At 38.3% G+C, this 26,216-nt stretch overlaps 2 protein-coding genes across 8 annotated transcripts in view; one reads left to right on the top strand and one right to left on the bottom strand.

Annotated features, from left to right (window-relative positions):
* LOC132121951 (protein shisa-6) overlaps nt 1-3,774 on the top strand; it is a 55,432-nt gene extending 51,658 nt beyond the window's left edge. For 3 of the 7 annotated variants that reach the window (XM_059531715.1, XM_059531714.1, XM_059531712.1), the window contains one exon: nt 2,011-3,771. In XM_059531715.1, the coding sequence (XP_059387698.1) occupies nt 2,011-2,855 (845 nt within the window). In that variant the 3' untranslated portion in view covers nt 2,856-3,771. Of the gene's footprint in view, nt 1-2,010 lie in introns of all 7 variants that reach the window. The other 4 variants (XM_059531713.1, XM_059531711.1, XM_059531716.1 and 1 more) reach the window with 3 other exon arrangements.
* Nucleotides 3,775-13,393: 9,619 nt separating this feature from the next.
* The window catches only part of dnah9 (dynein, axonemal, heavy chain 9), a 105,773-nt gene continuing 92,950 nt past the window's right edge, over nt 13,394-26,216 (bottom strand). The window contains exons 64-69 of the mRNA XM_059531710.1: nt 24,562-24,753; nt 22,524-22,715; nt 20,488-20,658; nt 18,501-18,683; nt 16,975-17,364; nt 13,394-13,796 (exon numbers count right to left, since the gene is read on the bottom strand). Coding sequence (XP_059387693.1) covers nt 13,569-13,796; nt 16,975-17,364; nt 18,501-18,683; nt 20,488-20,658; nt 22,524-22,715; nt 24,562-24,753 — 1,356 coding nt within the window. The 3' untranslated portion in view covers nt 13,394-13,568. The remainder of the gene's footprint in view (nt 13,797-16,974; nt 17,365-18,500; nt 18,684-20,487; nt 20,659-22,523; nt 22,716-24,561; nt 24,754-26,216) is intronic.

Here is a 26,216-nt window from a genome sequence, read left to right as displayed (position 1 = left end):
CTGCCCTGTATCTTGCTCTCTCTTTGGCTGTGGGTCATTGCCAAAGTTTTTTTTTTCAGGCAGAACTCATTTTACACAGCAGGAATTTGAATGGACTACAGGTCCAGATTTTTAGCATGTCAAATATTTCACAATCATTGGTGACGTGTTGCGATTCTCTCTTTTTGATAATTCAAAATTTGATGATTGTCACTTGCATGAACGAGCACCGATTTGCAATTTTTAAAAAAAACCTGTCTGCGAGTGAAAATCAAGGCTACAATTGTGCAGTGTGAACTCTGCATAACTCTCATTAGAGTATTAATCAACTGTTGGATTACGGTTTGTAGAATAAGTTGATATGTGCTTGCGTATTTCCTTCTAGTCAGTTAGACAATACGTCCATCAAGTGTAAGCAGATATTGAGCAGACAGACTACCGTCTGCTAGTTGACATTGTTACAAAGTTACTTATTCAAAGTGAAAAAAAAATTGTATGGGTCTTGGTTTAATCCATTGATGATTTATTGATAAAAGTCACCATATATCACAACAGACTGGTGGTTAAAAAGTCAGCTAAAAAGGAATGCCATAGAGCATCACAGTCCCGCCCACAGCCGGTGCTGGAAGTAAATATTCAATACAATTTCTGCATTGACATTTGGGAAATAAGCCATAAAAACGTAACCATACATGGTAGACTTAAAACCAGCTACGGCTGTACTAAGCGATAGTATATGCTCATATAAACGCCAAAAGTTCATGGGGCACTAACCTTGTTTTGAGATAAATGCCTTTTATTCACGATGTCTTGGATAAGTACTTCATTACCCACAATCCTGAACAATCCCACAGTGATGCATCTGATTGGTGGAACTCGTGTAACTGTCTGGTTAAACCCCGCGAAGGTTCGTGAAGACTGAAGATCATTAGTAAAAAAATAAAATAAAGTAAAAACCTGTGTTGCGTTTTTGCACGGTAGACATATTAGTGCAATCATAAGCTCCTTGGCTGCCATGATGGCTTTTTTCAAGGAGGAAAACAAGTGTTCAAAGGGGTGAAAAAAAAATTAGATAGGGTCATGTAACGTTAGTTGAGTGTAGTGTGTCCGAGGGTCAGCTTGTGGGTTTAGTAAGGAGCAGCATGAGGGACAAGACCTACAAAGTTTTGGTGAGTTTTGCAGGGAGTTTGGTAACGTTAGTTAGCATTATCGTCCACTTTAGCTAAGCTACTGTAGCCTTCATACGGTATGAGTCATATCAAGCATTTTATGATGCCACTGTCAAAACAATATTTAGCCTAGGCATACCTTTTTGTGCATTTACTGAACATTTGTGTAATGGCAACGACATGTGTTGACTACTGAGAGGTGATTTCAGTCAGGTACAAAGCACTGCACCATGTTGCTGACGTTATCGTTAACCGCTTTCAAACACGCACACAATATATAAAATACACGATGATAAATATAAAAATCAATACACAATACCTATATAAAACACTATTTATTTACACGATTAATACTGAAAGAACTGCTGTTACTGCACATTCACTATATAAAATAAAATTCACTGGAGGAAATTCACTTGCGCGGCCGTCGTTAGATTTGAAAGTCGCTCAAAAGGCTCGTTCGCGGCGGTGGGCTTCAGTCGAATTCAGTGAGGCGCGGTGGTTTATGGGATGAGTAGTTCCTTCACTCGAAATGAAAATATGTACACAGTCTTGTACCTTTGACTTTTTTTGGATTTACTCTTACTTTTTTCACTCTAAATGATATGTTGTATGCTTATGAGTTCAGCCGTAGCTGGTTATCCTCAGACATGCTCTAAAACTCTTTAGATACAGATTTTTCTGAAAGTCAATGGGAGAAATGAATGGGAAATTTACTTCCGGCACCAAAGCTCTCTCGGGCTGTGGGTGGGACTGTGATGCTCTATTTGAGAGGCAAAAGCAGTTTGACCAGCAACTAACTTTTGATTTCATATTGACTTAAATGCTCTGAAACCTTAACACTGCTTGTGCTTTTACACAGCGGATAAGGACGTTGACGACTACTACACCAGGAAGAGGTATCTTCCAGACCTAGCGGCACGAGGAACCCTTCCCTTGCACATGATCAAGATGAACCAGGGGTCCCAGGGCAGCCAGCAGCAGCAGGCTCAGCAACAGCAGCAGCAAGCGCCTCGCCAGCGTCCCCGCAGAGTTCAGAGGGCCATGTCCCAGGACCGTGTGCTGTCCCCCGAGCGAAGCCACGAAAACGAGTACCCCATGTCCCCCTACGACATCTCCCCATACGGCGGACGCATACTCTCTGACGAGCAGCTCCTGTCAGCAGAGCGCCTGCGCTCCCACGAGCGGCTCATTTCGCAGGACCGCCTGCACTCACAGGACCGCCATTACTCCCAGGACCGCATCCACATGCAAGACCGCTTGTTGTCCCAGGAGCGCCTTCACTCTCAGGAACGCCTGCATTCCCAGGATCGCCTCTACTCCCAAGACCGCCTACACTCGCAAGACCGTCTTCACTCTCAGGATCCGCTGATCTCTCCTGACAGGATGATGTCCATCAAGCGCTCCGGGTTCCACAGCGACAAGTCCATGTCTAGAGCCATATCCCACACAGACGTGTTCATGCCCACCACGCCCCTTCTGGACCGCTACAAGATGACAAAAATGCACTCCCATCCCAGTGCCTCGAACAACACCCCGCCGCAGAACACTGCAACCATGAACCAGACGGCCTCCAAGAGGCAGGCCTTCGCCTCACGCCGCACGCAGACGGTGGAGCAGCTACACTACGTCCCGCAACAGCAGCAGCAGCAGCAGCAGCATCACCATCACTACCGCACAGGGAGTAAGACTGAAGTGACTGTTTAACTGCTTGCAAACTCTCGTACAGTTAAGCCACACGCCCAAGCAACAGAGAAGCGCAAAAGAGTCAGTCCGGGCCTTTTCAGCAGTTCTTCAGTGACTGACCCAGCACCAGCTAGTCTAGAGTCAATACTGAGACATTACTGTGTGCATATCCAATCATTTATCATGTGTTTGTTGACCACTAATAAGGAAGGACTTACAGATTCTGCGTTCGTAAGGGCTTTGCATGGGGACTCGCAGAGATCGTCAGTAGAAAGAACGTACGATAAAAGGTATGGACATGGAACAGAACTGTATAAATTTATATATACATAGATATATATATATATAAATACAAATACTGTTTGTACTTCCGGTCCTAGGCAATAGCTTTAGACGTTCTTATGATGTTCACGCTCTTCTTTTGGTGCCTCTACGAAAATGCTCCATTTCAACGACAAAGTGGTTTTGTGGGTTAAAAAGCACAATCAAGTAAAAGTTGCGTTTCGTTCTGTTCATTCATTTGGTTGGTGATGGCTATAACATATCAGTTTATTTCCATGGATTATTTTGCGAAGATGATTGTAAATAAGCTCTTTTAGCCACAGTAAATGGACAAGTCTGTTCTGGTTGGCAGTTGTGTTATTGTAGTTTGATTTTTAGAGATTCAAGACTTCAGAACTATAGACAACCCACTAACCCAGTGTTGGACCATTTAAAGTAATATGATACTGTATGTGTGTCCTTTCAAATGTGTTTGTAGAATGGGAACCGGGCGAATGTTGTTGGGGAAAAAAAGACAACTGTTGATATCTGGCTTTAGACTGTGTTGCAGTGACTCACGAGACAAATGAGTATATTATGCTTGTTGTAGTAGCTTCAAATAAACCTTCCTTATTTTTCTAAACATAAAAATGAATGTGAAAAAAAGTTAATGTGTCAAAAGAAAAAAACTGAAATATCTGAAAGAGCTCCGGTCTAATTGTCCATGATGCTAAATTCAGAGAATAAGATAAACCATTTAAGAAAAAAGAAGTAAAGGAAAAGCTGTTCCAATTTAAAGAGTTGGTTCACCCCAAAATACAATAAGCTGTATGTCGAACATCACAAAAACAACTCTCATCTGATTTAAGAGCACTATGAACTGATGCCAGTTTCCATGGATTTTTTAAAGTAACAGCTAACCTTGCTAATTGTTTTTATGGTTGCCATTTTGTTCAATTTTAATATTCAAATATAAGCAAGAAGAAAAAAACTTTTAGACATGACTCTGCATATGTGGTGGGCATCGGTTATGATCATCTTTGGCATTTTCTTTGAAAGCATCTTGAGTAAAACAGATTCTGACATAACACAAGGAATAGTTTATGTATCTGCCAAGACCCTGGTGCTCAGCACTTTACCATGTCACACTTTCAAATCTTTAGCGTACACAATCTAAGATCAAATCTGTGAACATTTTATAAATGCTCATAAAAGGTTTGGAACGGCAGATGATGACAGAACAGATTCAGTTTTAGGAGAACAGCCCCTTTAACCTTAGACTTCACCAGCTTTCTCTTTAGAGTTTTGCTGCAGACAACCTTGACTGAAAGTTTCAGGAAAGCAGCTATTCATTTTAAATGGTTTTTGCTATATTTATAAGTCATGCTTCAGTTTAATTTTGGGAACACTTGTGTAAAATAGTCTGAGAGGAAAAGAAATGCAATTACATTACACTTAGAAATCAGACCAGCACGGCAAATCGCCATGTCTTCCCTGTAGAGCTCTCAAGCAGAGCCAGAAAAAGCCAATGTGTATGAAAACTAACCAACCAAATATGCTTCAGCAACTAGATGATATATTGGGTTATTTTATTTATTTTTTTGGACATGTGAATTAATACCCGCTGCTCTCATACCAGGCGGAGCTGCTGAAACCTCCTTTAAATTCATTGAACTTCAGGGGTGAAAATGCAATTCTAACACACAAACAAAGCCTTTTGCATTTACATTTCTTATTTGCAAAATCTTTAGGATTGAGACGGCTTCGTATCTTGGTCTCTACCCCCTCCCCCCAAACCCAACCACCTCTTCCCTATCAGCATTTAGATGAAAAGATGACACTTATATGGAGTCTGTGTAGCAGACCGGTTGACGTTAAAGCAGAAGCACGAGGCGAGGGAAAGCTTCCACTGAGCAAATGGCTGCTGACTAAAACATCGGTCCCATATAAAATAATGAAAAGCCCTTTAGGTCTCCACTTCTGAGAGCAATTTCTTGTTCAGCCAAAATGCAATGTTTTGTTATAAAATTTTTATCCGGTCAGTGTGAGGTATAAGGCATGCTCTCTCTGCACGAATTTGGAACATAATTCGTTAATTATTTACCGTCTGTCTGTCAGAACGGCCGAGTGCAGAGATGAGAGACGGCTTTTTAACCACAGTTGTTGGGAACGCGCTTCTGAAAAAGACATTTTTGCATTGAAAACTGACAGTTTAGCCTTTGTGCCTGCACAATACACTGAAAATACTTTCCATCATTCTCTTAAGGACTCTCATAAGGGTTGAATACGCCACATAAATCTTCATATTCCGCACGGTACTTGTGAATAATACAGGCAACGGTGCATTTCAAAAGCTTTTAAAGAAAAAGAAGTGGCTCCAAGCACTTCCATTAAGTTTACAGTTTGTTCTTGTCTCAAATTACCATATTCCAGATAGCCAAAGTGAAGAAATGCCGCGATTCTCTGCAAATGAGCATGCAGCCTGCTTTAATATAACATATACTGCGCCATCGCCGGCTCTCTCCTAAGTCATTTCTCAAGACTGACCTGTAGCCTAGCAACCAGCATTTCCCATGGAAATGATTAAAGCTTACTTCTTTACATTCTGAGCAGGAGTCTTTGATAGATTTCTGCTGTAGCCTGACACTTTGCCCACCGCATGTACCCGGAGGCGCAAACATCCCCTCTGTGATGTGAAATATGAATTGTCAGGTGTGAATGGTGGCCGTGACTGTGGGGCGGGACGGCTGCGTTCAGCCTGAGATGCTCACGGCGGAAGCCCATCGAGCAATTTTACTTTTGAAAGACACCTATTAGCCGTCCAAACACAGCCCAGATATCTAGGCTAAAACACGACTGAATTTGGGATGTCAGTGAAAATTTAATTGACATCTAACCACAGCTCAAGAATAGACCAGTCATCAAATAGACAGCTAATGAATGACTACATATATACATCTAACAGACAACAAAATGGCAAAATGAAAAATTTATTTTTAACAACTTCAGATAAGAAAAAAAAAAGATTATAAAATAAAGGAATTAATGACAATAAAATATTATAAATACAATACACTTAAATATAAAGATTATATTAAAAATATGGAATCAACTTAAGATAATAAATCGTATAGATAAGATATAAAAAAAATCTAATACAAATCTGGAGCATGTTATCACACTTCACATTAAAACATTATGGATAAATGACAAAGTACAATAAAAAATGTTAACCCTACAAGTACCGACAGTGAACTGCAAGGAAGTTATTCTTTATTGGTTTTATTTCTTGTTTAAAATGCTCCCCAACTGGATTCCTGAAGTTCAACTCTGTTGCTGCCACAAAGTTGGTCATCTCAGCAACTTCCCAAAATCTTTTTTGACATTTTTTACTTTAAGTACACTAATTTCGACAGGGAGTCTTTCTCTTTTGCTTGGATGCACACTAAAAACTAAAACGTGTTTATATACACAAGATATATTGTGTATCACCATTCAGGCTAAAAAAAATAAAGGTAATTGGTAAATGTTGTGTGTCGTTGACCGAGAACAGTGTAGTCTTTTAAAATGCCTCCTTTTGAAGCAGACAACCCCCCAGCATTTCGATTACTCTTCAAATTGCACAAATTGAAATTGTGAATTGAAAATATGCCTAATGAAAATGCATCAGTTTTGCAAAAGGCAATGTGAAAAAGGAATATATCACAAAACTGCAATCAAAACGTGTTTTTTTTTTTTTTTTGCATTTCCAGCTCACATGGCGTATGTAAAAAGTCACATGATCATTCTTCAGTGTACTAAAACATCCAAGAAACACTTCATATGTGGCCGCTCTCCAGTAAAAGGGGCTTTCCCTACCATTAATGTCTAGGTAACACTTCATTTTAGGGTCTCTTAACAAGCTGCTTATTACCATGCATGTTACGAGAATATTAGTGCTAATTAAGCACATATTAATGCCTTGTTCTGCATGACCTTGTTCTACATCCCTAATCTTACCCAATACCTAAACTTAACTATTACCGTACTAACTATTAATAAGCAGCAAATTAGGAATTTATTGACGGAAAAGTCGTAGTTAATAGTGAATAAGTGCTCCCTATTCTAAAGTGTTACCGACATCTTACACTGCATACGTCTGCGGTGCAGTGTGGCTCTGATAAGATCACTGAAGCTGACTGCAGCACTCTAACCTTACCAAAACATAGTATACTTCAAGTTTATTTTATTAAGTATACTAAAGTAAAGTTCAAGTATACTTTTAAGTATACTTTATGTAGCAAGTATAACAAAATATCAGTGTTTTAGTAGTATACTTGTAAGTGTACTGTTTCAATACTACTTGAGACTAAATTGGTCCACTTTCTAGTATATAAAAGTACACTTTTGAGTACACTACTAGTTTACCTCGATGTTTGTTGTTTGTACTGCAATTATACTAAAAGTGAACTTATAGGTATACTGATAGTTTACTAATGAAATACTTTGTAATTTTTGAAGTATAGTCTCAGTAAACTACTAGTTTAGTAGATTTATACTGCAAGTATACTCATAAGTTTTCTTTAAGTGAACTTTACATCATATTTTAGGTATACTACTATGTCCCTATTTAGGTTTTAATGTGTATATATTTTGTTGTATGAATATCTGAACATACAAAACATCCAAAGAAAGAACAGGGTATCTGCTTGTAAACAAAAACATTCTATTGTAGCTTCATGCATTCTTTAAAAACAAAACAAAACACTTTAATGTGATTAAGTAAAAAGAAAAAAAAAAAGAAAGAAAAAAGAGAGAAAAAACTTTTTGAACAAAAAGCAGAAAAAAGACTATGAATTGGATTCAGAATGATAATCAAAACGTAGATGGAGTCGATCAACACCCCAAAACTTGACTGTAATTATTACCTCTTCATCGGTTGATATTTTATTCCATAACATTACAGTTTTGATGCTGTTTCATGTCAGATGATCGTGCCAGATTACATGTGTTAGTATCTGTTGTTTTTTTTTTCTTCTTCACTTGTGTTTTTTTGGAAATTCTGTACAGAAGATGTGTACTAGCGCCCTCTACTGTATAATAATGAAAACACAGATTCTGGAAGAACAGTATAGCTCAAATATTTTTAGACTTTTTGTAAGTTTAAGTCAAGTATACTTAAATGTCACTTTAAGTATATTTCTGAGAAGTACATAAAAAGTACATCTCCTTCGAAATATCATTGTTTAGCATGATAAAAAGGACGCAATATTGATGTGTGCATGCGAAGTAAACCCTGGCAGTTAAATCTGACAGAAGGATAAAATGTCAGGACACCAGTGGTGTAAAAATGTAGATTGGTCTAATAAAAAAAAAATATATATATATATATATATATATAAATAAAAAATAAAAACTCTAGTAACTGCTAGTTGGTCAGACTAGTTGTCAAAACACTGCATCTGAGTGGTGCATCTCTAAAAGAGCTCTAAATTTTATATTTTTGTGGGAAATCTATATTTTTGTGGGAAGTCGTGGGTGGGAAGTCGTGGCCTAATGGTTAGAGAGTCGGACTCCCAATTGAAAGGTTGTGAGTTCGAGTCCCGGGCCGGCAGGAATTGTGGGTGGGGGGAGTGCATGTACAGTTCTCTCTCCACCTTCAATACCATGACTTAGGTGCCCTTGAGCAAGGCATCGAACCCCTAACTGCTCCCCGGGCGCTGCAGCATAAATGGCTGCCCACTGCTCCGGGTGTGTGCATTTCGGATGGGTTAAATGCAGAGCACAAATTCTGAGTATGGGTCACCATACTTGGCTGAATGTCACTTCACTTTAAAAGATCTAGAAACAACCTGAAAAGGAGAGTTCAAATTACCACATAATTTACTCACATCCAGGCCATCCTGGGTGTATATGACTCTCTTTAAACTAAAAGCATACTTTCCTATTTTTAGTTTAAAAGAAGCATACATATAGCACACTTTTTCGTAAGTTTAGTCAATACTTGAGTTTATTCCAGCTGCGCCACACATGTTTCTGAAGTGGCTCTCTGTGCTGCTTCGTTAAAGATACACACATACATCTCCTTTGAATAAATATAGCCAAAATCAATTAAAATCCCAATAAAATTCATTGCCATGACTCACTGCAAGAGGCAAAAGGCTACATTTAGTCGCATTACATTGGATAATGGAAACACTGTCATTTCGCAATACTTTTTAAAATATTGCCAAAGTTTTGTGCAAATCTGTAATGGAAATGCGCATAGTGATAGCTCCTGTAACTAAAAAGTAGACTAGTACAGTTTAACCTCAAGTCTGTGGACTAATACATTCACCCTTACAGTTTTTATTTATTGCATTATGTGTTCTCTTAGTACTGTTTAGGTTTTAATGCTGCATTGTACATCTGAGCTATTTACACTATTTTAATACTTTTGCATACTTTTAATAATTGCTTATTTTATACTGGCATTCTAAATCATTTATATATTTAAGATTTATTATAAAATCAATTTGAAAATATAAAGATATTCTCTTAGCTCATTCTCTCTCTGTATGCAACAAGCCATTGTTCAGTCATAAATTCAATATTATAGGTCAAATAAATTATGGAGCTTTAATGAGGAAAGCACTTTGGAGTGTTTTTTTTTATTTTATTATTATTTTTATTATTAATATTATTTTATTTTTTATTTTTATCATTGCTGCCCCGGATCTGCTCACTTTCCTGCTTTTCCAGGTGTTGGAACTCCTCTTCAGTGGAACACAGTGTCTGGTTCCTCTCTTTGCCCAGTTCCCAGTAAAATCACTTGAGTGTGCAAACACGTACAAATGATAAATGTTCACTTTATTATGGTTAAATTGAACTATTAATCTGCAAAACACATGCATGCTGAAACGTGGGGCTTCGTCCGTACAGATCAAGTACAATACATTAAAATATCACAGTTACTACACATGATAACAAATAATATAGATAAACAATGAACACGTAAAACGAAAACACAGATACAAGACCAAAGTATAAAATAAAAGTGATCAGGGGCTGGTTGCAATGCTTTCACTTACAAGTTAGTCATCAATTTTTTTTTTTTTCGATTTGTGCTACCCTGTCAGATTTTGCTGCCTCCCATTAAAACAATGGATAGTAGCTACAATTCGACAACGAAAAAATGCTACTGGTAAAATTATGGTTTACACCTACCACAACCCTAAACATACCCTTACCTTTTTTTTTTCTACGTATTAGATTGTGTTTTATTAAAGTCTACACCTACGCTAACCCTAAACCTACCCTTACAATAATGCAAATACATTAAATATCATTGTTTAGCATGAGAAAAAAGGATGAAATATTGATGTGTGCATGCAAAGTAAATCCTGGCAGTTAAATCTGACGGAAGGATAAAATGTCAGGACACCGGTGGTGTAAAAATGTAGATTGGGTTAATTTAAAAAAACAACAACAACAACAAAAAGAACCTCTAGTAACTGCTAGTTGGTCAGACTAGTTGTCAAAACACTGCATCTGAGTCGTGCATCTGGCTCCAGGGCCTTGTCAAGCTCTAAAAGATCTAGAAACAACCTGAAAGGGATAGGCCATCCTGGGTGTATATGACTCTCTTCTCTCAGAGGAAGGCTGTCAGAGTTTAATAAAAAAAATGTCCTGGCTTTTCCAAGGTTTATAATGCCAGTGAATGGTGGTCTAGATTTTAAAGCCCTAAAAAGTGCATCCAACCATCATAAAAATTGCTTCAGGGTGTTAATGCATGTTTCCTGAAGCAAATCAATACATCTGATACATCATGAACATGCGTACAACTGTCAGCTAGAGATTACAGTTTATGACGTTTTAAACATGGATATTTTTCTTACACAAATGCATAGATTTGCTTCAGGAGGCCTTTTATTAACCCCCAGAGCTGTGTGGAGCACTTTTTTATGATGGATGCACGCACCTTATTTTGTTTCAAAATCTTGACCACCATTTACTGCAATTATAAAGCTTGGAAGAGCCGGGACATTTATTAATATAACTCAGACTATATTTGTCTAAATAAATAAAGTTATAAACACCTGGAGCAGCTTGAAATCATTTTTGGGTGAACCATCCCTTCAAATATAGTCCATAAGACGAATGTATTTTCCAAATCTTACTGAAACCATACAATAGTAATCACACTGAATGTCCTGTCAATTCCCACAGGCCTCAAATCTCATTTGTTTGTGTGCACATTTAAATATGGTTTTAAAAGAATGAATATATTTTCAATAATTGAAGCTCAAAGCTATAGTATGAGTTTAGACTTTTATGATACCTTTGTGGATTTTTATTTTATTATTTTGGATCTTGAAAGGCCTTCTAAGTATTCAGTTTCATAAAGCAAATGACATGTTGCTTGTGAGAAAAATGCAAGAGACAATGTTTCTTAAGATAATAAAGAAAAAGTTTAAGATAATATAAAAAACTGCCATACCCTAGCGAACTCTTTAACATTGATTTGGCAGCAGTCCTTGACACTGTATAATCAGCTGTACCGTGACCAACTTGATTAATTGCTTTCACCAATTTAGCCTTCATTTAATCATGGACAGCTGCCAATGTCCGTGACACAAAAACCCTGCATGTCTGAAGCATCGCAGCCTTCGGTCTGATCTCCTCTGCTGATATCCACAATCAATACAAAAGCAATCTGAGGAGAAAACCAGATTTTCTTCTTTAATGGCTTCAAAATAACCAGAAAACATTCATAGTCCTAATGATCCGATCTTCATCTCAGTCACAACCATGAACATACACACACACACAAAACACACTGAGGGAACCGTCACAGCTCAGGCTGGAAAAAATATGTGAATCCTTAATAACTTTAATTTAATAACAGCCTGATCCTGCTTTTGGCAGCAATAACCTTCACCAAACATCTGATGAAATGCTGGATCAGACCCGCACACACTCAGAAGGGATTTTCTCTTTATAAACTGGTTTTAAACTCAGACATTCTCATATGTTAGGTGTGAACAGGTCAGGATTGGGCCACTGTTGGACTGATTTACCCGTGTTTGGGTTTTCCCCGTTGCATCACCCAGTGTCCAACAAGCTTCAGCTGCTAGATGGGTTGTTGTACTGTACATGTTCCTCCATGTTGTCAAAATCATTGCATCTCATGAGATTGGGTTGGTTTATGTGAATATCAAAGATTGTAGAGGTGCTTCTTTAACACTTTCCATCTTTATGCAAGTCATCAACATTAAGCTTAAGTGAGCTTGGCATTGAATAAAAAGAAAAAAAAAAAAACATTAAAATGCACACTGCAAGCTCCTTCAATGAAGGCATATTTGAAACGTCCAAATATAAATGTAAATGTCTTTTGTTTGAGACATGATTCACATTAACATTTTTGAACAGCTTCTCTTTGATTGGACTGTTCTGAAGATATTTGCCTCAGTATTAACATTCTGTTTCTCATGGTGCGCTCCAATAATCCATGAAAACGTTTGGTTGTGATTTACCTGAAGATCAGATCCAATTTTATGACCAGTTTGTTCAGATATTATATCCAAGTATTCACATACTTACTTTCTGCAAGCGTTCACGGAAATCATCGTCTCTCTAACTCCTGACACATGTAAAGCTTCTCTGATGCAGCGTTTCATTGATGCCGAACCAAAGCCTGAAACCTCACCTTAAACTCCCCGTGTCTCTTTTGATGCCTTACCAGCGCTGATATGCGCTTCAAAAATGCAAATGTAAAATTCAGAGAACAAAGTGCACTCTTAACTGCCCTGCTGGAACAATAAACAAGCAGCACATTAATCATATTTAACCGATGTGAGCACAAACAAATGAGGAAGGTTCCATTACATTTCGTGTGGGTTTCATATTTATTTCTTTAACGCGTTTGTCTTCTATCCCTTACGCTGGGACACGAGAGAAATGAATATAAAGAGCATGGCAGAAGCTGTGTGTCACATGAAGCTCCATTTCCCAGTGCTTTGTAATTGGATTCTGGATGGATTTATTGCTTTTCTCCACATATTCTGTTTCCCTGTGGCCCCGTTTCATAGCTCAGTCTCTGTACGTGTTGTTAAGTTTTCTCAATAACAGATATAAGTGACCCTGGAGGCTCATCGCTGCCACACCGGCGGATTCACTGAGGTGTTGCACTTTCCTCAGACTGGCGCCACGGTTTCTCCGGGTGAGATGTTCGACTGTTATAGAACTGAGATTTGTAGGGTTCCTGTTTTAAACTTGAGAGAACAGAAGTAGAGCAGAGTCAAAAAATCTGTGAAAGAAAAACACACTGAACAAATATGAAACGGATTCATCAAAGTGCTTTTAATTTATCTGCATAGCATGCCTTGTTTGTGCAAACATTTGCACTGGAACTTGCCTTTTCCTAACGCAATATTTCCACACACAAAAAAAAAAAGAAAATACTAAGTTCTAAAAAGGTGCAAATAAGTCATTGGTGAAATGTGAGCAGGTAGTTTATATCTGAAGCAGCAGAGCGACTCCAGCGAGGGTCCATTTGGACGGATTCTCTTTGGTTTTCAGGTTGAAGGTCCAGATGTACGTGGGTCCACGCTGTCGGGTCTTATAGACGGGACACTGGTACAGGCTGCGGGTCTCCTGTTTATCCACAGGAATGGCTTTGATGAAAATCACCGGCATTGTGGGCGTTAGCTCCTTCAGACGAGCGTCCACCATTATGCCAGCCTATAACACAAACATTAGACGATCATAGTTTTCATCATTAATTTCAAGAGACATGTAATATTAAAGGAACCTTAGCTTCATGGTAACACTTTATAATCACTCTACATGATAAATCACCAGTTAAACATATTGCATTATATGAGGTTCATAATATAATGGCATAATTTATATTATTTCAATATAAAATTTGCTTTTCATATTATCATATACTGTTTATTCATATTTATATTTATATGAAGTAGAGATCTTTTAAATATCAGCATGAAATGTGATGTATATCTGAATGAAACTGCTTTTTGAACACAGGGAAAATTACTGTTTGATTAAACATTATGAGGGCACATAAAAAATACACACACACACACACATATATATTCTGTCATTAATTACTCACCCTCATGTTGTTCCATACCCATAAGACCTTTTTTAAACTAAGACATTTTTATGAAATCCGAGAGCTTTCTGACCCACCATAAAGAGCAATGCATCTACCACGTTCAACGCCCAGAAAGGGCATCATTAAAACAGTCCACATGAAGAATTGTTGGGCCTTGAACGTGGTAGATGCATTGCTGTCTATGGAGGGTCAGAAAGCTCTTGGATTTCATAAAAAATATCTTCATTTGTGTTCCGAACGAAGGTCTTACAGGATTGGAACGACATGAGGGTGAGTAATTAATGACAGAATTTTTTTATTTTTGGGTGAACTATTCTTTATATGGAAATGATTTGATATGATTTCAGAACAGAAAAGGTGTCTTTGATGATACAATGCACTAATAGGTTTGTTTATTGATGATAGCAATAGATACATTTCTTGACAAAAATAATCACAATTAGTGATATAATTCATAATTCATATAGAAACTTGGTAAAACTAATTAAATATGGCTCATCAAATCAGATTTGAAAGCTTGAATGTGTTTCATAATGTTTATTAATTATAAAGAGGCTCCATGTTTGTAAGAAGGAAAAAAGGAGTTTCTGTTTGTGGTGACAGTATTACAGAAGTATCTTAAAAGTTTGAATTGTCCTTCACTAAAGTGAAAACTCTTGAACAGGGAAACTAGCAGGAGTTCAGATGCGGGACATCTCATCGGATAGTTCATGAATTCATTAATCCTCTTCTGCTCCACAAACAACAGACCAATGATTGCAAGTATTAAAGGGACAAATGCAAATAATGTTGACATTGCAGTGCTCCACAGAGGACACTGTTTATGATTTCACTCTAATTGTCTCGCAGCTGCAGTAAAAGTTTATTGTGCTTTTAAACACTGATAGTTTTACGACTCTTTGAATAAATAAAGTCAGTAAAAACTGAAGGCGGCATTGCGCATCTAGCACACGTTTAGAGGAACTCATGTTAGATCTTTTACAGGGCCTGAAAACTTATGGTCACATCTCTTTAAAACTCTCTTAAGCTGATTACACTAATTCATCAGCTAAGAGAATATCTTCAGAAATAAGCCATACGATAACTATACGATAAGAATAATGTTATGTATATAGGCCATCATGTGTATGCCTGTGTGTTTGATGTCGTCGCAATAGGTGTTAAATCTCATTCATATAAATGAGGCCAGATCCTCCATCTCCGCTTATATGCTTTCACACTCGGATAAGCTGAAATAGCTTTTCCCAAAGGGCAAAAGGCATCCTGATTCTAAGTTTAAGTTCATCGAAGACATATGGCGGAAAACAGTCGAGGGGCGCAGTGATTAAAATAATCCTGTGCGTAATTAAAACTGTTTTTTAGAGACATTACCAGAAAGCCGCATGCATTTCCATTCATTAGAGCGCTAATGGTGCAAACAGACTCTTTGTTGTGGGTCTGTGTTGAAGCATGTGTGTGTTTTTCTGCAGACCTCTGTGAGCGAGTGTTAAAGTGACAGCTCTCAGAATTAACTCATTTAAGCAAATCAATTGGTAAATTAAGCAAACAATGCTGGTTAATATCCAGCTGGTGTCATTATAGTCTCAGCTGGAGAATCTCAGGTGATGCTCTACATGTCGATGCTCCTTTAGGCTTCTTCAAAGGCTGGGAAATAAAATCTGTTCCAAATCAGCGTTTTCATTTGGATTTAAATGAGCAGAAACCACTGCCTCATTCATCAGAAATGCTGGTCAGTGTTTAAACTGCCGTTTAATTTTTCATGACAATGTAGTCAGTGTGAATTTAAGCCAGTAAATCTTACAGATACCGTAAAATATTCATGAACGACTCATCTGTGCATAGAGGAGCTCGCTGTGTCACTGCTTACTTTACTGACTTCACCTGACCTCCAGAGAGAAAGAAAAGAGAGGAAATTAATGTGCCTGATTGGAAAGCTTCTAGAACACGCAGTCATAGAACTATTGACTGAACAGCCGTGTCATTAAATAACTGAATAATTATCTAAATAATTCAAATGCATCTACCTATTTTGAGTATTTATTTCATGACTCAGACAAGAAAATCTATATTAACAATATGTGAATGTAGTCTAAAAAAGTTTTTTTTTTTTTTTTTAATAATATTTCTAAAATGAACCATTTCCTAGTATATCCTATATTTGAAGTCAAAGCTCACTATCACAATCAGTTAAAGACTGAGACGCATGACACAAGAATTAATCATAAAATTAATTTAAACATGTTTTAAACATTCAATTAACAAATTTAGTACCAAAAAAATTTTTTTCCATGCCATGTAGAAAATTTTCTTTGATGAAAATTTTTGGGGGTATTATTTTTATGTATATATATATATAATGTATGTATTTGAATGGCATGCAGCCGTATATTATGGATTTGTTCATAGTCTGCGGTGACGGTGAACCTACTGGCGCATCTTACCCCACTATCTACTCGACAAGATAATTTTACATTGATTCATTTATGAAGCACAAGGACAGAGGGAAAGGTTTAATGTGATAAGATGAAGAAAATTTCAGTGAGATTTGTTCTGGATGTCAAGCTTTTCAAGCTTTTGCTCTTTTTGCAAATATTTGCTGCTAGAACAAATGGACTGGAGTAAAGTGTGAATATGTTGCAAACAAACGGTCGCCTCGCTGCATGTACAGTCACGTCTTCACTGACTGTCATGTAGCTTTAACACTCGCTCTCATTTCAGACAGTTACAGTCGACTTCACTATATAATTCTTTCTTCTCAAAACCCATAACAGCGAGTCTGACCTGTGTGTCCCATCGGGCGCCCTCCATGAACAGGCCGTGGATGTAGGCTCCCTCTCGCGGCGGCGTGCTGAAGTCCTCACGGTTCTTCTTGGTCACATCGCACTGCAGGCTCATCTTGTCCAGCGGCCACTCATTTCGGCGAGCCATGGACTGCATGATGGCCGTCAGGAAGGACTGTGGGTTGAAGAAGCCGGCCAGCCACACCACCGAGGGCAGGGAGAAGTCAGACGTCCAGTTCTCCAGCTCCTTGATGCGGTTCAGGAGGTCCGTGAACCAGATGGCCAGACCGGATATGGACGGATAGGCACGTTTGGTCCAGGACTCGGGCACCTGGTCCAGGTAGATGGCGTTCTGGAGATTCTCCATGTCGTTGGTCATTGTGAGCTCGCCCTGAGAGAGAAACATATGGGTCAGCATAGAAACATGTACATGTATTTGTTTCAAAGGTTCAGTTTAAGAAAGAAATCCTAAATAACAAATAAAATGATTATTAATTTTAAAAAATGGAATTGATTTGCTGAAATGACCTTCTAGTTTTTGTCATTTAACGTACATAAAGCAGGTTCAGATTCAGCTGAAGAAAAAACTTCATACACGGTAATAATCAATGTTGGAGTCCTGAGATGAAAGATGTTAGTCATTTTTGTGGCTAAAGCAGTCAAAGTTTCAGACATAAGTGGACAGAATAAATCAACAAGCATCCTTGAAAATGTTCAGTGCTAATGTAAACAAACAGACTTTTGAGAGTTTTTAGTTTGAAGAATTTAAATGACATGAGCCCTTTAAATGACAGACTAAAAACATGTTTTTTCACACTCCATATAGCATAATTGTTTTTTAATGGAAAAGTCACAGCTGAATGTGAATATATATGAAGCAAAAACATAAAGATGCATCTAAAATGTGTTTACTCTCATCTATAAACGCAGTGTCATATTACCATGACATAATATTTCCCACAGTGCAACGTGGCTCCAAACACATCCAGGAATATGTGAATAATTTAGATTTTTTTCCCTATTGTGTCTCAGAACAACACAATAAAGGGCTTCAGTTGTTTCAGTAGGTGATCCACAGTAATGGAAATCATCTCAGTGACTCCCTGTTGAATCTGCCAAGGCCACAATCCTGCGTTAGTTAATAGTTGTCTTTTCTTCATAAGGCTTACCATCATTCAGGGATTTAATGCAGTTAAACTAGGTCTGAAAAAAGCAACACATTCTCTCTCGCCGGCACGCTAGTGATTTCATTTCTCCCGTTACCAAGCACCAAGAAAGAGACGGATGTGTCATTCCAGCAGGTGTGTGAAGAAAGCAATAACTGACTGCATATCAGATTTTAATAATATGGCAGAAAAATCATTCAGCCACCTGATCAGCATTTGATGTGGTGATGAGATCCATGCAGCAGCAGACAAAAGGGGTTGGAAACTCAGTACAACAGCAAGCCATTCAGTTACAGGTGTCTGTGTGTGTGTGTGTGTCTGTGTGTGCATCTTCATGTATGCTCATGCATGTGTGTCTAACCTTCAGGCCTAGATTGAGCTCTTTTAGAGAGCGTTTGATCTCTTGTGTCAGGGTATTCATGCGTTCACACTCCTGTAACGCCACAACGATATACGGCGTCCTCTCCTCCACCTTCCCCATCATCTCTGCCATGTTGAACTCCTCCGGAAGCTTCTCAAGGATCTCATCAAGCGCCGCTTTCACCTGGACACACAAACACACAAGTCAGGGACTGCTCTGATCCATCCATCATGCTGAACACTCACACCACTCCCTTCCCACGTCATCCATTGATGCAAATATAATTATTTCATAAAAAAATTAAACAGGCTGGTAATTTTTTTTTTTCATTAGCATAAGTGTTTTTATCTTTCTTGGCTGACTAATTTACTGGGGAAATATTATTGGTAAATCAGAACATTGCACACAGAGGAAATTGTCATTTGCAGGATGAATCAAGTATTCAATTACCCTGCAGGCAATGCAATCATCTAATAAGTCCGGTCATATTATTGATGAAGGTATTACTGCTCAGGGACAGATCTCTTCTCTGAGCACAGAAACACGGCACGGTTTGGATGAAAGGGATTCAACAGAATAAATATGAACAATAATGAACAAATATATTAAACATGACAATCGAGCTAACAAAGCAGCGTCAATGAATGAGTGACCGAGTGACTTCAGACACAGCACGTGAACGTAAAGCTCGGTCTGGGCTCTTAATCGCGATCCTCTCAGCAGATCTATTTGTCTATGTCAGATACATGAGGAGTTAATGCAAAGCGCTCATTGCTTACACATCCCAATCTCTTAACTAAAAAAGGTCAGCTGTCATAATGCATTCAAGCACTCTTCCACGACTCCCATATCTAATCTCTTAAATGTCAGAGGCCCCTGAAAGCAGCCGCTGCTGGGAAATGAGCAGAGTTGAACCTCTTCAGACACGAGTCTGTCTCCGGACGTGACGATGTGATCACCGCGACCCTTACCAAGAGCACATTCACGCTTGGAGAGTTTAATGAGGTTAAATTTGACCTCATTCATTATTTACTTATTTATTCTGTAGTAGCTTACATATCGTTCACACATGCAAAGTTGGTTTATAACATAACTGGGAAAATTGATTGCTTGGTCAATAATTCATGAAGGCCCAGACTCTGGATAAATTATGAAAATGTTCCATAGTTCTTGTAATTATTTAACTGTAGCTTTTACCGCAGTAAAAAGATTGATGGCTCCTCATTACTACGTATGCTTACTTTTACGTTATTTCAGTTTTAAATCGATAGCATTATGAAAAATAGCAGCCCATACATTTAGAAAATATAGTTGCAACAATGCTTAATCTGAAGAAAAAAAAATCAACATGCTAGTCAAAATTTACCACAGTAACTAGTTACTACTGTACACTTCACCGTCAGTGAATGTATGTCAGTGCAGGACAATGTTTTCCTCATCTGTCTTTTTAGGTTGTGTGGTTAATTTAGATGTTAGTTCTTATCCATTCTCCTTTAGTAAGTAGTACATTATTCCTAGAATTCAAATGGGTTGCATGCCTTTTTAATGGGAGTAGCTTGGACAATTTTTAGATGGGAATATAGCACTTATCATAAAATCTCTAAACACAATGAATGTAATTAGATTTAGATTTACATTATATTTAATGTAGAATTCTACACATTTCCATTAACCATGGTATTAATATTGTGGGGTTGTACTTGCTAGATTCAGTTTCCCCAGTGGAAACTAGACGCCCCTGTACAAGTATATTTTTAGCTAGCTCTGAGTTTGGATTTGGATCAAATAGAAATTCAGTGTGTGTTCATCTCCTTTTCCCTCAAAACATTCATAATGAATATTTATCAAAAAGTATTGATTTTTATTTTATTTTTTGCTGTGAGAACATCAATACAGTATCAAGAGGTAAAATACTGCAATATTTTGAAATATTAATGTTCCCTTCGTAGCTAAATAATGTGGTCGAATGTGAGTTTTTCTCCAGAACCTTCTCGTCGCGTGATCCAGATGTTCCCTCTCCCGATCCTCCGTCTCTGGGCTGCATTTCCAGCACGGTGCGGAAGAGCTTCTCTGACGTCTGCGTGAGAAAGCCGATCTCTGCGTTCGGGTGCAGGCCGTAAAGGTACGGGGACTCGGGTGGAAGAGCGCCATCTATGTACTGAAACAGATCCAGAGAGAGGTGATGAGGTGTGCAGCTGCGATCATCATTAGACTGGACTACACATCAAACATGAAGACACATTCACTGAGTCCACTGGGCCTCTCGTCAATGATGTGTCTGTGTGAGGATTTAAAAGCAGTGCAGATGAGAGACCACCGCAGACATTCACACAAACAAGCACAAACCAGCACAAGCCTTCAATCCTAATGTTGGACCCAAAATATTGGCCATGCATGACCCAGCATCCCCGATACTTGACGGGATGACAGAAAAGAGGCTTTGTTAATTAGCAGTGTTCTAATCTGGGCTGCTGACACATGCAGGAGATGTTAGAGAGCAACGTGTCAATCACACAGAATGTCATAAAACGCTCAGAAGTGTCATTCAAACTCAGCCATCTTATCAGGCATGTGCATTTGGAACGGTGTGGCATCACTCTCTTTCCACAGATAATCTTCTATTAAACGGATGATTCTAACGTACATTTACTCACCATTCTGTTGCTCCAAACTTGTATGGCTTTTTTGGAAAACAAAAGGAGTTATTGTCAAATTATGAAAGCTGAGGATCACTGGCTACATTGGCAAGGCAGGTTTACAATTCACAATTATGGCAGGCTTTGAAACCAGAAATATATTATCAGTATATCACAGTATAGCCATAGATATGCCATCTTGGAATGTCAACGTGTCGTCAAATTAATGAATTTCAAGACGCCACAAAAACCACTGAAACTTAAATTGAAAATTGAATAAACTTTCAAAGGTAACAATGTGTTGGTTTGCGTTTTTAATACGTATTAACTTAATATTAAAGGTTTATAAAACTATTGTACCTTTTAAATGTTGTGTTAGCTAACGGCTTCATCTTTTCGTACGGTATTGTGCTAGTTTAGCAAAATAATCTGCTAGGTCTATGTAAGTCTATTGCAGATAATCATACATGCGTATAACTAGGGTTGCAGACATACAGGCAATGTGCTTGATTGTTCACAGACAGGGTTTGACTATTCCAATATGGCGGATACCTTCTGTATAGCGGCCCATAGAAACAGCCGCTAATGGGGCATCTACCTATACATATCTTAATTTTTGATAAGTAATATGCATTTCCAGGGACTTAATTTGGACAACTTTAAAAGTGATTTTCTCAATATTTAGATTTCTTTTTTTCTTCGGTTATTTAAAGAGTTGTAGCTTGGCCAAATCTTGTTCTATCCTAAAAAACCATACATCAGTGGAAAGTGTATTTATTCAGATGATGTATTAATCTCAATTTCAAAAAATGTACCCTTATGGCTGGTTTTGTGGGCCAAGGGCACATATACAGTTGCCTTGTCCATCTAGTGTTAGGGTTTTACATCATATATTGATCCCCTTCATAAATTCAGTATAAAGACAGAAGTAAAACATAAAGACATGTGGTTTCCAAAATAAAATAACTTAATATCGTCACCGTTCTAAAGTCAAAATAAATTATGAACATATTATGATGAATAATAAACTTTTGATATTATGATGAATAAGACAGCTTTTATTATATATATATATATATATATATATATATATATATATATATATATATATATATATATATATATATATATATATAATCACTTTATATAATCACATATATAATCAGCCCAGAAATAAAAAAAGTTAAATCATTTTGTTTTGTCTTAAATTTCCATAGAGTCCCGAGCTATTCACAGGCCCCAGTCTGACCCCAGATATAGTGACCCATTACTGCACTTCCATCAGATCTTAACCATCTGAACTGCAATCATTACTGATATGACACACAGATTTACGTCACACAGGTCTGGATATACAAGACTGGCCAGGTTTGGGGAATCTCTTTACCTGATGATAGCCGTTGTAATCATTGTTTCCCGGCAGACGGAAGCCAGGCGCCAGATACAGCTCTCCCTCCATCATCTCTGGCTTGATGTACTCCTCCAGATATGTGCGGCACAGCCTGCGGTCCCAGTCATCGGTGATGTGACCCCCATACATGATCTCACCGAAGAGATAGCGCAGGTCATCATAGGGCACCTAGATGAAGAGATGACAGTTCAAACCTAAACTAGTCCAAACCACTAAACCACAGCATTGAAAGCAGTAAGCTGCTCTGCTGAAGTGTTTCACTGCTCCCAAGAGTGTGTTTGAGGTATATGAGACTCATTCATTCTCTTGTGTGTGTTGAGCGTCATGCTCTGCAGCCCCTGCGGATGAGAGTTACGGCCGTGTTTGAACGGCGACTCTGAGTAATGTGATTAAGCTAATGTGGGTGTGTGACAGTGCGGCGCCTGGGCCAGATGAAGCCGTTCCCAGGTGAGAGGAGGTAAATGTGAGTGCTGTGACCTGCAGAGATGGAGTGTGGGCAAAATGATTGGAGAGCAAAGCCGAAATGCATCAGAGGTGTAGGAAAGAACAGCAGCTCATTACATATTCAACCCTGTCTCTGTTTGTTGGTGAACCACAGTCAATCTGTTGATATTAGAGCTTCCAAATTTGGTTTTTGAATTACTAAAAAGTCTCATAACAAAATGTGGATAATTAAAGTGCACAAAGAGCTGGATTCATATGTTCTGGTTTTGTTTTTTTTTCCAAATGATTTGCCTCCATTTGTGAAACACTAATCAATATAATACATCTAGATGGTGACTTATACCGAAGACTATAGAATACCCAAGACTTATCACTTGTATAGTTTTGTATGGGGAAAAATGCAACACTCAATATGGCCGCTCAATCGCAGGAAGCCCCGCCTTCTGAATGAAAGAGCCAATCGCTAATCGGTAAAGTCAGCATGTCACTGCAGCTGCCGTCAGAAGTCCCAGTTGCTATAGAAACAGTCAGCGCTCTGAGAAGTGTTCTTAGGACTGTGCTTGCGCACTGGCTGATCTAGCCTGAGAAATAAGCTTTTTATAATGCTTTTTGAGCAAAAGTAACAACATTTATAACACAGTGGTTGTCAGATTTCTTTGGTGATTTTGAATATAAAATGTAATCCTAAGCTTAGTGAACAGTTTTGGAGAATTCGATGTTTCCCCATTCAAAGAGATAAGAGCTGCACTTGGATGCCTGAGAGGCGTTTCAAAGATGTCCGCCGAATGACATGACTTGTCTTTAAAGAGACTTTGTTTATACTCAGTGTTGGGGTATATGTAATATGAGTTACGTAAACAAATTACTTTTTTTCAAGTAACTAGTAAAATAATGCACTACTTTTATATTTACAACAAAATAACACTGTTTATATTCCTATAAAAGACCATACAATCAGTCTATATATAACTGCATACTATATTCCAAGCCTTCGGAACCCAGATGGAAATTTAAGTCATAGTTATCCAATGACCCCCTGCTGAATTTTTGGGTGAACTATCTCTTTAAAGGTTTGAAAACCTCCCAATGACTTCAACAGATACATTTGCACACTGAATTATGCCTGTAATTGATGTTTTGTGATTAGTGTTGTCCTAGCATATATTAAAATTATTTATAGCTATAGTCATACGCAGCACTCGAGTGAAACAAGACGCTTGCTGAGAATCATGACAATGGTTTTAACGCATCATTACACTACACCAAATGTATCTAACACTGCTCTGCTGCCTCACACTGCTATTTCCTTCAGGAAATGACGATCTAGTTCAAGTCCATAGCTCTTTAGCGCTGGGGTTTTGCCATAAAAGCAAGCAGTGATGCTTAATTGCTGGGTGCAATGAAGGGCATGAATATTAAATTGGGAGCAGGTTGTTGTGTAAGTGTGGGTGAGTAATTACACACGTTTCAGACCCACATCAGTCTCTTTTAACACAGCGTATGTCAGCAGGCGTTCCAATCTCCCTAGTTCTATAAGTACACTCACATAAATAAACTCTACTTCTCTCACCTTGGTGTTGGCCTCCAGATAGTTGTAGAGCACGTTGACGGAGATGGTCAGGTCTCCGGTGTTGAATGGGTAACTCCGGTTCCAGCCCTGAGGGCCAAACTTCCTCCGCTCCGCCACCACTGCGTGGAAGTAGCACAGGGCGAAGAGGATGCCTTTGAACTCGTTCTCGCGGGCACACATCTCCAGAGTATCCTGTCAGTTAGGACACATTGGTATCACGCTTCACATTCTGCCAACAAGCTCCGACCGGAGAACAAAGAGAAAGCGTTCAAAGTAAAAACCTTTGCGTTCCTCTTTCATTGTCAGCATTCCCAGTGGACACCAGGCATTAGGACAGACAAAAGAATGACTCCATTCCAATATATTTAGGAGCTGAGATTCATTTTTAATTGTCACTGCTTGTCATAGCTTTCATCGCTGGGCTCATTATTTGAAACAACTTCAATTAGTGTGTGTGTGTGTTTGACATCCAAATGGCATCTCCACCTCATGGGATTCCTTTGTTTGCACAAGAAACCCAATAATGCTGTTAAAAAATATCCTTTGCTTATGAATATGTCTCCAGTAGTGTGAGCTCTTATATGTCGCTGTGCTGGTGTGACTGACTTAAGGAGCTTTAATAATAGAGCAGGAGGAGTTAAAGCTCTGATCCATTAACATTCTGCACACAACACCAGCGATCTGTCTACAGAATGAGATTATGATCTCCATAGCTACGTTTAATGGCTCGTCACAATCAAACCAATCATGAAGAGTTAAAAATCATTTCCATTAGCCCTGAATTTGACAACGCCAACAGGAAGCAATTGACTCTGCTCTTTGCCAGGACAGCTAAAAAGGTCAATATGAAAGTAGCTGTCATTTTCTGGATTACTGCTGCTTACTAGAGTTTGAGAGCTGTTTAGGCCTTTTTCTCTGCCATCGATTTACTTTCGAGGTGCGTACATGACTAGAATGTGACTCGTTCGGCGGAGGAACCCTCCTAGAAAGCTACAGTACGAGTGTTGCTACAGCACTGATCTGGCAGATAGTCATCGGCACATTAAATCGGCCTAGAGTGAGCGGGAAAGTCACGGATTGGGTTCGTCGATAACACATGCAGAATTTTAATTAACAGAAGCGCCGCAAACAGAGACTCTCTCATAACAAGCAAAACGGCCCCACAGATGGCCACTATTGTATTAACCAGATCCAAGATAAACAAAACAGCACAATTTGCATTTATGCGACTTTACAGAATACATGACATGGGTTTATAAAATGCCACTTTTACCCCTGCATTATTCAAAAATGCAATAGAAATGCAATTCATACATACAGTGACTTGAACATACTTTTTCTATAATGGACATTTTGGTATATTTCACATGGCATGTGTCAGAGTGATACAACTTTTCTAATATTAATGCTTATTTATATTTGATTAAAAACTGAAGAAATCAGTCAATCAATCAATCAATCAAAGTTTCAATTCATAATCTGAAAATAGCATTAAAGGGTTAGTTCACCCCAAAATGAAAATAATATCATTAATTACTTTAACCTGTAAAACCTTCGTTCATCTTCAGAACACAAATAAGATATTTTTGATTAAATCTAAGAGCTATCTCACCCTCCATAGACAGCAATGCAACTGAAATGTTCCCAAGTCTAGA

The sequence above is a fragment of the Carassius carassius genome, chromosome 40, assembly GCF_963082965.1.
Source record: "Carassius carassius chromosome 40, fCarCar2.1, whole genome shotgun sequence".
In the NCBI taxonomy this organism is placed as follows: Eukaryota; Metazoa; Chordata; class Actinopteri; order Cypriniformes; family Cyprinidae; genus Carassius; species Carassius carassius.
This window is presented reverse-complemented; position numbering and strand designations above follow the sequence as displayed.